The sequence below is a fragment of the Lycium ferocissimum genome, chromosome 2 (assembly GCF_029784015.1).
Source record: "Lycium ferocissimum isolate CSIRO_LF1 chromosome 2, AGI_CSIRO_Lferr_CH_V1, whole genome shotgun sequence".
Lineage (NCBI taxonomy): Eukaryota > Viridiplantae > Streptophyta > Magnoliopsida > Solanales > Solanaceae > Lycium > Lycium ferocissimum.
Window position 1 is genome coordinate 34,172,741 of NC_081343.1, and position 12,382 is coordinate 34,185,122.

General features: G+C 35.6%; 1 protein-coding gene across 1 annotated transcript; it reads right to left on the minus strand.

Annotated features, from left to right (window-relative positions):
* Positions 1-9,771: 9,771 nt before the first annotated feature.
* Positions 9,772-12,156, minus strand: LOC132047990 (galactinol synthase 2-like). The gene is made up of 3 exons (XM_059438942.1): positions 11,741-12,156; positions 10,719-11,042; positions 9,772-10,386 (listed from the first exon to the last, which is right to left on the minus strand). The coding sequence occupies exons 1-3, from the start codon at positions 12,062-12,064 to the stop codon at positions 10,036-10,038; spliced, it is 999 nt and encodes a 332-aa protein (XP_059294925.1). The 5' UTR covers positions 12,065-12,156; the 3' UTR covers positions 9,772-10,035.
* Between the last annotated feature and the right edge of the window lie 226 nt (positions 12,157-12,382).

Below are 12,382 nucleotides of genomic sequence, written 5' to 3' on the forward strand. Positions count from 1 at the left end.
AGCATCCCGCAAGAATTTCTTCTTTTGGTAGGCTTTGATATCTTCTGGAATTATACCTGTGACCAAATAATTTGCAATATCAGCATACCATATCAGAGAAAATTGACATCATGCACCTCTGAAAAGTGGTTGGTGCATTACACAACCCAAACGGCATCCGGCTAAATGCAAACGTCCCATAAGGACATGTAAAAGTAGTCTTCTCCTGATCTTCCAAGGCAATATTGATCTGATTGTAGTCCGAATAACCATCAAGAAAATAATAGTAGGAACGCCCTGCTAGCCTATCAAGCATCTGATCAATGAAAGGCATGGGGAAATGGTCCTTGCATGTGGCTGTGTTGAGCTTCGATATAGTCCACGCAAACTCTCCATCCTGGTCACGGTTCTCGTTGGGATCAACTCGCCTTGCATTTGGCACCACGATGCCGCCTTTTTTAGGAACACATTGGATCGGGCTCACCCATTTACTATCGAATCGGGTAAACCACTCCGCATCTAACCACTTGATGATCTCCTTCTTAACTACCCCTTGCATGTTCTCGTTCGCCGCCTCGATGCTCTACACTTGGTTTGCTACCTTCCTCCAACCGGATTTTGTGCTCACGGATCCCGTATGGAATACCCCGAATGTCCGCTATGGTCCACCCAATAGCACGCCGTACTCCTCAACACCTCAACAAATTTGTAAAATCGCTCCCCGCCGCAGAGCCGATACAATCACTAGCAATGTATTGTCTCGGACCAAGGAACTCATATTTCGTATGTGAGGGAAGCTGTTTAAGCTCCAATTTAGGTGGCTCAATGATCGAAGGCTTTGCTGGAGGAGTTGTTCTATTTTCCAGATCAAGATTCAGTTTCTTTGGTTGGTAAGAATGTGATCCCAACCCAACAAGCGAATTTACCGTCTCCACATAACCTTCCATATCTTCGATCAAAATTAACTAGAATACCGGCTAGAGCTTCACCCAAACTTTCTTCTTCTATCTTGAACTCTCATCGTTTCATCAATAACGTCAACCGAATCAATTACCGAAATGCTCTCATAAGCACCGGGTAACTTCATCCCCCTTGCCGGCTCGAAAGTCACTTCTTCATTGTTGACTCGGAACTTGATTTCATTTTTCTCCGAATCCATCAAAGCCCTCCCTGTAGCAAGGAAAGGTAATACAATTTTTTTTGAGCTACTTCAATATGAACTTGAGAGCACTCTAACCAATATGGTATGCGTTGCGGAGTCAATTTCTCTGGATTCTGTCTAAAATCAGCAAAACAACTTATGCTTCTTTTGGAGATATCCATTTTTCTTCTCAAAGTATTTCTCCCATAATGCTTGTGCAATTTTTTTTCTCCAAGTATTTCTCCCATAACGCTTGTGCAGTTGGCTTATTCAGGTCATATATTCAAAGAGTAAACTTGTTGCGGCCACATTGGTGTTAATATCTCTAGTACATCATCTGGCTTGTGTAGGCTATTATCTTAGTTCTTTTTTAATTGATATTTACTGTATAAAATGTCCCTAATTCTACTATGAGAATTGGGTTGTCAATATATGGAAGTTTTTTCTTTTTCTTTCTCTATTTGAATAACAAATTCATCACCCTATTCTTTGTTTCTTTTCCTTCTGCCTAGCTACATCTAGCTAAGTGCATAATTGTAAACTCTGGACCTTACTAACCTTATATATATGTTATCCAGAGCTCTTTTTCAGCGATCCTCAAATTGTATGATGTGACCTCATAATATTATAACTGTTAAGATGATGATTCATGTAACATTATAATGTGAACCATTATTCATGCAGTTTAATATTATTCATTTCTTCCAGATGTCAGGTACAAGATCGAAAGAAATCAGGAAAAATAGTGGTAAAAAAGAAAAATCACATAAAAAAGGCACGCACAGTAAAGCCTCAAACAGTTCATTGCTCCCCATAATCCCATCACAAACCCTCATGTCTCATACTAGTTCACTTTAAGTACATGAGACTTTGTTACCTCAACCTAGTCCTGAAGTTAATCGACGTTGGCCTCATAACTTTGAGTCTCAACGTAAATCTACTCAACCACCGTCTCATAACTTTGTGTCTCAACCTCACTCTAATCAGTCCCAACCTATAAATACGGTCACTCAATCACTTATACCTCCATAAGCCAATGTTACTCCAGCCACCTCATTTAGTGTGGTTGGCGATGACAATGTCGATGAAGATGGTCGCATATGGATTATACTTGAAGCAGATGGGTAATTGTCTCAACTTTTAGTATACATGTTTTGGTGCATTCAATTTATATATCTTTCACAATTATAGTATTTTTATGTAGGTTTGATCATCACAAGGTAGTTATTGAAGGTATTGCTAATTGTCTTCACAGTGAATTTAAGCTGGCTAGACCTTCTTGGAAGAAGTTCCCAGAATCTACTCAGCATATGTGGTTTAAAGAATTCAAGGTAAGAAAATTAATATTACAATTCATGTTCAAATATTGGTGTTTAAGGTTATACGACTAATCTGAATTTCATTTTGATATATTAACCATGTTATAAATTATTGTAGAAGAAATTTAGATGGCTCCCTCACTACAATGATGTTATACATCGGAATTTTAACAAAAGGAATGCTGCAAGAGTGACCCAACATTTTCAAGATGTTAGAAAAGATTTGACTATGAAGCCAAATTGGATAGGGGATGTAATATTTAAGGAGATGAAGGAGTATTGGGAGTCTCCTGAATTTAAGTCAAAGTTAGTAGAAAACAAAAAGAATCGAGATGCAAATGCAGGTGCCTCAGTTCATACAGGTGGTTGTATATCTGTAATGACCTGTTTGGTTGTTATGAGCATTTCCTTCCTTTTCCTGAATTACCCCTCGTTGGACTCAAAATAGTAGCATTTCACGAGAGGGATTTGCAGGTAAGGGTGACCTATAGCCGCCTTGGGAAGAAATTGATCAACTCAAATTTTCTAAACTGATGTTTCGCTTCTATGTTTTGGCGGGCCGCTCCAGTGAGCTCGCGTCTACAGAAATCCTTTCGCGTAGGCGGGAAACCCGAATATTTAATGAATCCGCATCTGCGGAATATGTTCCGCCGAAGCGGTATCACATGGGCTGGTGGTGGCTCGCGTAAGCGGATATCACTGAAACAGACCTAGCACTTATTTCTCCAATTTGGGATTGGACCTCATTTCGACGCAATATTCCTCTAAGAGCCGATTTGGGAAGCAATTGCAGAAGGTTCCAAGACCGTTTGCAGAGGGTAAGATCTATCCCCTTTCTCATTACTCCCTTCTTGTCTCTTATCTTCCGTTAGTTATTTCATGCTTAAGTTTTGTATTTGGGCGAGAACTCTTTGGATTAGTAAAAACACTAGGTAGTTAAATGGTGCTCTTAAATTGAAATCATGGTTACCTTGGATTAATAACTTATTATTGAGCTTAGGGAAAACAATTCATCTAACTCCAATCTCTAATTTTAAATTAGATTTCTCAAATGGGTTAGTGTAGTGTTTCATTAGAAATTGGGGGTCTTGGTAATTAGAGAAATTGGAAACTCACTTGGGGTTAGATGATTATGAAATGTAGGTTGTTGATCGTTGGAGCTTCGAATAGACTAGTTTTTTTGCTGAAAGGTGTCGATTTGTCCCTGGTGGGCCCGAGGTCACTTTTAAAAGTCATTTTTGGGAATTTTTCCAAGTATAGGGGTATAGATGCAATGGGAATCTTTTCTAAACTTCGATTATTGATTTATTAGACTCGTCATGGTTTGTAGACGCTATAGAATCGAAAGACTTCGACATGAAGGCTCATGGCTGATGCTCGGCAATCTAGGTAGATTATGGCTTACTTTTGTTAGACTTTGATTAGTGATTCGCATATGTTACATAGTATTGATGGGAAAAGCATGATAGTGGTGTGGAGTTGTGATCCAATTAGGTTGGTATGATTTCTGATTATGTGGGTTCGTCGCTATTATTTATGCATTGAATTGACATATGGTGTATTTAACTAGGTGATTTGGCATTTTGGGATGTGATAGACTCATTTGTAGTAATTGGAACTTAATATTTGATACGTTTCCATGATGGTAGATGATTCATGCAAGAATTGATTTGGCTTTTGGTGCTTTGTGATCTCCATAGCATATTCATTGTCATTGACTGCATTGATTTTTCATTTTTGCATTCATAAATGGTGGAAATGTTGTGGAAAACAGTTCGATGAAAGAATTATGAAAATATTTTGATGGAAAAATTTATGGAAACATTGAATGGAAGGAAGTGAAAGATGAAAGTCACCTCTGGGCTTTATACGGAGTGGCTGGTATTGTGGAAATTCACCTATGGGCTTTGTGCGGAGTGACTGGTACATGGACTCTGCGGGTCCCCCATGGGTCATGACTATTGTGACGTCAATATTTTCGTCCTTAGCATGTGTGTACATGTTTGAGTTATTGGTCATTGCATTGCACGGCTTTCATCTCATTTGTATTGCACTCCTCATCATAGCATCGTCCATTATTTCATTTCTTTCTTGTTGCTGTTGTATTATTGTATGATTTATTGCTACAGAATTTCTTGAGACTGGGCAAAATTGCGGATTGGAACCCTAAACTTAGACTATGACTCGAATATTGGAAACAACTTGTACTGCTAATCATCGTTGATCGTTGTATGGTATATTTTCTCATTGTTTTCTCGTTAGATGACCTAATTAATACGTGACATTCTTGTAAAGCCTTATATAGGAACTTGATTGATTTGAGGATACACTTAGGTTTATGGTCCAAGAATAGTAATACCTACTGTGACTATTATTGTTGTGTGTTGCATCTAGACGTCCTTGTGACTATGCTTAACTACCTATCTAATTTGCTTGTTGATTACTACACTTTGTATGCGTTAACTAATCTTAGTCGTCCTATTATATCTATCAGTGCGTGTGTTTGTACTGATACTACTCTTGCTATACCTTTTTGGGGTGTAGAGTTGTTCCAAGTGCATGTTCGAGTATCAGAGTAGAATTCGAGATTTTCCCACAGAGATGCCCGGCGTGAGCAATTAGCCGGTTCTGCTTCCAGAGTCTTTTCCTTTATATTCTGTCTAATGTACTTTCACAGACTGTGTTATCATTTGGAGTCTGTTTGTCCTTTTCAATTCCTGTAAAGTGTCATAGAAGCTCTTGTACCGTGTAACATCAGATTGTGGGAAATGTCTTTATGAAAGCTTAATTTATTACTGGGTTTTTCATTGATCATATTATTTTCCTAATTATTTATTTTCGCATTTGGTTTTCTAAAAGGGGTAATTGAAGTGGGAATGGTATGCCTACTATAGGGTTTAGTGTAGGTGCCTTCACGATCCTTATTTTGGGTCGTGATAATATCTCATCGTGTGATTTGGAAGAGAATGGTAATATATGAATTCTATTAAATTTTTTCTAGTAAATAATATCATATAATTGTTAATAACATGCATATCTTCCTTTGATTAGAGAAGGAAACTACTGTGAAAGAATCTTCATTTTCAGATTTTTATTTTCACACTCATCACAAGGAAAAAGATAAAAATTAAAGTTGGGTAAATGAGAAAGCTGAAGCTGCTTTTGTAAGTATTGCTTCTATACTTTGTCTAATAATTTTTATAGTATTTTGTATGGCTAGTTGAATTGCACATTCAGTGCCATAAAATTTGTATAGCCAAATGCATGTTTGTAATTATGGAATCTGAATTTTCGAATTTTAGGACTCCTAAAGTATCATGAACAGATACTGGAATTGATTAGAGGTGAACAAATTGAAGAAAGATGTATCGTCATCTTATTAGAGAATATAGGTGAAATGGAAGGATAGATAAAAAGTATAGCGCATTTTGATGAAAAGATCTAATTTATCAGAGAAGTTGGTACAATTGGCTGAAGAAGAACGAAAGAAAGTTATAAACTTGAAGAGAAAGTTGAGTTGATGTTCTTGAACCATTTAGAAAATGCACATATATGCAATAATGTGTAGAAATGTAAGAAATTTATCGTGGAAAAATGCAAAAGCTATGTGTAGTGCAACAGTGCAAGATACTAAATAAATAAAGTGCATAAAGCAAAATAATGTGTATAGAATGCTGAAAAAATGTGCAGATTCTAGAAAAAATTATGTGGAACTAATGCAGGACATGTAAAATGCAGAAAAGTAAATGCAGATTTGTCAAAAATGCTATAGAGAGGGCACTAGGCTATAACTGAAAGAGATCATAAGATGCTTGTGGAAAAAAATGCTTGGAGGAAAACCTTGATATTAGTTGAGAATAGATGTTGCATTGTGTTCTTTGGAGAAGGAACAAACAACTTGTATGAAAATAGATAAATAAAGGTAACAGTGATTAAAAGGAACTCCCGTAAGAAATGGACGGAAAATATAGCAAAGGAATGTTTTTGATCAATTTTGAAAATAATAAGGGATTGTATAACTCCAAAGAAGCACTAATAAGAAGTGACAAAGAGCCTAGTAGATTACTTCTTAAAATTTGGTGCTTGTAAAACTAGTTAGGCTGCCCATGACAAGCATTAGCCTATCAAGTAGATTCAACTAAGTGTCCAATTTTTTCCTTTAGCATATCCTAGTGCAAACATCATAGGTTAGGTCCTTTGTAGTGATGGAGTTGGGCTGTATAGTGTAATTATTGATGCTCCAGCCACAAATAATGTGTTCAAATGACAAGGACATAACTTTTTGGGTCTTCTCTGCCACAACACTAAACATACCTTGAGAAATACTATAAGGATGTTGTTTAAGTTATGGTAAAAGTTATGTATTACAGCCACTACACTATTCTTAGTTGCCTAATTTCGTATGGTAATTGCCATTAAGACTTTTTTTATGTTCTTGTTGTTTCTACCAACCAACATATGTTCTTGTTGTTACTAACATTATTATATATTTCCATTAGCTCATAATTGTGACAGCTCACTATCCCTTTTTTTTTTTGGTTAATGTTTCTCTATGGCATTTGTTTTCAAGTTTAAATAAATAATTAATGCTTTTTTGTACAGAATAAATTTGAGGAAAAAAAAAAGAATTATTAGCTACTCAAAGTGCATCAATTGATGGAGACACTAATTCAACTAGCCAGCCATCTCCATTAAGTGACATGGATATTTGGGCGCTATCAGTTGGTGGAAAGAAAAAAGGAAGAGTTGCAGGTCTTCACTCCTTGGATCGATCGGTAAAAGTGTGTCGGCAATCAACATCTGCAACGCCGGACGTAGTTGATGAGATTAGATCTCAAGTTCATACTTTAAATTCCAAGCTATATAATCGATTGGAAGAAACACAACGCGAAAATGAAGAGATGAGGCGCCAAACAAGAAGATGAAGAAAAAGTTAGGTGACACAAACAAGAAGCTAGAAGCATTGATGAAGCATGTGCGTTTCTAGGAATCATATTCAAATGCACAACCATCATCTTCGGAAGACAATCAAGATTCTGCGTGTGCTAATGATGATAATGATGATTCTGATAAGTCCAATGGGGATGAGCTTCACTATGATCAGAATTGAGATATCTGATAGTATTACTATATATTTAGCATTTAGTTGGAATTTTATTTTTTTTGGGATTTTAACGCAACAACTTCAAATGCACACTCTGTCGTTGATGACAGTTGCAATGACTTCTATATTTTGAATGAAAATGACTATGATTAGAATGACAATTTTTATGATTTTATGAGTTTTTTTTTTTTTTTTTGTTATGATTACTTATTTTAGATTTATGTGTCATGGTTCTTAAAAAGGAATAATTTGGGTAATTAAAATCATTTAGCATTGAAAATGTACAAATTAGTTGTGAATTTTCACATGGAACATGCTGAGTTGCATCAATTTTATATGGGAATTTACTTGCAAAATTAAATTACATGGAAAATTTTCTACAAATAAGTACAATGGGAGTTTTTTGCGGAAAAAATTTCCTAGGGATTTTCTTGGGTTAGAATATCTTTTTTTTTTTTTTTTTTGGTTAACTGAGAACTTTATATGGGGATTTTACCTACGAATTATTACCTGGGAATTTTTATGGGGATATGCTTGCGAAGTTTTCATGGGATTCATAGGAATTTTCTTGCGGAATTGTCTTGTAAAACTCTCTAGCAAAATCCACTTTGACCACAAATTTTTGCAATAAATTCCTAAGGATATATTGTGGTTATACATGGGGAATACCTGCGGAATATTTCCAATGAAAACTGCCAAGAAAATTCCTTTCGCTTATAATTTTTCACCAAAATTTCTTGCGAAAAAATCTGCAATAAGGTACCTACGAAATTAAAATCCCCATGTAATGTACCCGGGAATCTAAAATCCCAGGTAATAATTACCCACGAGCTTATTTCCTACGGATTTTTGTTTGCATGAAAATTCGCAAGAAAACGATGTACGTGCGAATTTTCCATTAAAATCCGTAGAAAAATTCCCATGTAAATGACACTTTTCTATTACTGTTCAGCGTCATCATCATTTCCCTCCACCGCCGTCATCTCCGTCCTTTCCCTCCACCACTGCAGTCATCTCTAGACAGAATCATTGGCCAACTGACCGGATTTTCTGAGATTTGAGTGTAATTTCTCATATTTGAGTGTATCTTATTTCTTGTATTTTTCAGAGCTGGCCAGATTTGAGTGTATTAGTCATTTTTTAGTGTAAATACACTGTATATTTTCTCCTGTATTTCTGTATTTCGAATGAGGTTTTTGTAATTTCGTCTGTACTTTTTGAGTACAACCGAATAAAAAATAGTGTAAAAATAGCTATGTATGAATACAGTAACAACCGAATATCCCTGTAATTGTTTTAGAAATTTTTGTTGTTCGAGTGCAGCCGATTTGAATACCGTGTAAAAGTAACTACGAATGAATACAAGACAAATTGAATATAACCGAATTGAATAAAACGGAATACACCCTATGGCAAGGAATTAGTAGCTAAGAGTTGTAATTAGCTAAACTATAGCTATGGCTTGCTAGAAGTGTCCAAATTATAGTTGTTTCTATGAGTTTCTCTTTAAATTATCTAAAAACTAGCTTGTTAGGCCAAGCTTGCTAAAAGTACTTTTTTTTTTTTTTTGTATTCTAAAACAATGCTTACGTTAAAAAATTAAAGTGTTTGACTAAACTTTTAGAAAAAAATAAGTGTTTTTAAGTAGTAGCAGATGTTTGTTTTTCGAAAGCTAAAACAATAAGTTTTCTTTTGAAGAGTGTTGGAATATTAGTAGAGCACAAGTTACTAATCTTATTTTAACAAAAAAAAAAAAAAAGTTATTAATTAAACACAAATTACTACTTTTCAAACTTTTTTGAAAAATACTTCGGACAACAAACATTTTCAAAATAAATAAATTTTAAAAAATTGACCAGACAAGCTATAGAACAACCACCACCGAGAATCATTGTAGAACAATGTACATATATTCTGCATCTTATCTGTTCCTATTTGAATTAATGTTCGTTAACACCTATTTACGGAACATCACGCACAGTTTTCAGAATCAATTTAACCAATTATATATACCGATAATTTAAAAGATATTTTATATTATCAGTTCACCTAACTGACAATCTGTCTTATTTTTCAAGTTAGCTAGTTATTTGACTTATTATAGATTGTTTCTTATAATTCTTTTAAGGTGCTGATTGTTAATTACTTATAATTCTTTTAAGGTGCTGTACCTCAGGACAACAAACAAAGATGCACATCAAGACAATACTCATAATACGTAATTTAACCATGTATTCTCCCAATATTCATATTAAGCAAACACAAATTCAAGGAGAACTTAAATAGCACGTTCTCCCATATTAAATACATATACATATGGGCGTATCTCTTATCTTGTACGCATAGAAGAGAAAGCCAAGACCCTGCTATATATAGTACTATAACTTTCTTTAAGACCCAATACACCTCATAAATAAAGAAACAAGAAGACCAAATATCAGTTTCGGTTTCTTCTGTCACCCAGAGGTGAATATATATTGCTGCAAGCCAGGCTAAGCGGCAGATGGGGCAGTCATGTAGTGAACAACACGGCCGGCCTTGGAAAGCGCAGGCATGAATTTGTTGTTAGTGACATTGTTACTAATGTCATCATTGTTGTAATCGAGTGAGTCATCATTGTAAATATCCCTCCAATTGTTCACCAACATCTTGATGTCTTCTCTGTCCATGTTTTCTTCCTCTCCTGTGTATCTCCATGGTTTGGACCCTGCTGCACAGTAATGAACTACTTTCACCTTGTCAACCTCTACATTCTCTGGATGGCGCCACAGCATGGCCAAAACTAAGTTGTACTTATTTGGAATTGGCTTGTAAATGTCCCTGAAGAACATGTTCAATAAGTCCTGCAAAAGTTGAGTCAAATAAAGTTTTCAAGAGTTCAGCCACGTGTTCAAGTATTTTAGTAAATTAAACACTTAATTTATGTTTTCTTATGGGGAGGGTGAAATAGATATCGGGCAAGTAAAAGAGAAGAAAGAAAGTGAAATTTAGTTAGTTAAAAGACAATTATAAATAATTTTTTATATTAGCATTGACTAGCGTCCAGAAAAAGAGTGCCATGACTAGTTATTAAATGCATTGATAGCGCAAAAATTCTTCACGTTATCGATATATATATATAAGCTATTTGGACAAAGATCAAACTATAAGAACAAAAAGCCAAGATTAGTCTTACCTGTTCAGCAAAAGAGGTAGGAGGGGTAACTTTAAGGGTGTTCAAAAGATCATCGTAAGTGGGGAGACTTGGCTCAAATACGAACATGCCAGCGTTGAAATAGAGACTTGGCTTTGGTCCCAACTCTTCTTCAGGCCAATGGACCTTATCTGGACACTGTTGGCAATACCCAATATTATACTGTGGACTATGGCTCCAAGTCTTCTCACAGAAACAGTCCATCACGGCGTAGAAATAGCCATCTGGCAAGTCAAACAAATGGTCTATGTTCTCAAACACCTGGATGTCCCCATCCAAGTATATCATCTTGCTATACTCCACAAACTGCATTTACTCATCATTAAACACAATATTTAGCAGGTAGCACCAATTTAATCTTATTTATAGACTGGTAACAAAAAGGGTGTTAGCCTATGATAAGATAGGGACATATAACATTTAACATGTAAAAATTTGTACACCGTCAAAATATACTAAGTTTACGTGTAAAATTTATACACCACCAATATCTATAACTTAAATCTAAATAACTTAACTTTTATGCACTGACAATCTAAAAAACTTAGACTATTTGCATTTTGACTAGTCGTAGATGATCTGAGATCCATTTTTCAGGTCATAAAATATAAAAGTATTTCCCCTCCCACCTGAATAAACGTCCAAGAAAAATACAAATCCTACCCTTGAAATTCGGTTGGATTATAGCTATTATTTGTTTACATATATTATCAAAAAAATTGGCGTAAAAGTCTGAACTCATTTGAACCCGTTGGTATATATATATATATATATACAGACGCTCGGTGTAAAAAATATTGAGTTCATTTGAGCCGTGATAATACGTCGCACCCGCCTCTAAAAGCAGGATATTTACTAGTACATATTTTAGGTTACCAAAATTAAGATTACTACATACAGTTACATATTGTTGTAAATGATGTCATTTGATAAGGTAAAAGACTGAACAAACAGCTAGTGCACAGAATTAAACTCAAATCTAAAACTTAAAATGAAGCTTTTACCTCCCAGATGCGGAGTTTAGAGTAGTTGATGACATAGTAAGCCATAGCAAACTGAGTCTGATTCTCAGGAGGATAAACCGGATCGATCTCCCGGACTATACAGCCCTGGTTGATCAGTATGCGGCGGTGTTCCTCTGGCACGTCAGGCAAAACCGCCACCACAAGAGGGTAAGCAGATTTCACCTTTCTTAACCCTTTAGCCAAACCGACTACACCTTTTACATAGTCACCGTTTCCTGCCAGGAATGTCACATAGCCACGGCTAGGCAAACTTGCTGCCTTGGCCAAACCAGTGGCAGCCTGATTAGCAACATTTGGGGTCATTTTGAACTCTGTTTAGGAAAAATAATTAAAGTTCTATGTGAGTTTAGAGAGAAAAAAAGGAGTTGTGTTAAGAAGAGAAGATTTCTTGTGTTTTGTGGATGTGTTTTTGAGTGTGTTTGTGGATGTGCCCTGAGGTGCCTTTATATAGGCGTAAGGCAAGATAATTAAAATATTTTAAAAATTGAAGTGCATGGGAAACGAAATCCACATATGTGCATGAGCACGAGGACACGACGTCGTGCAGATGTAGCCAAAGTATGTACTTAAATTGAACGGAAAATGACCTAAAATACTCTTGAACTATTAGAATTGAAACAA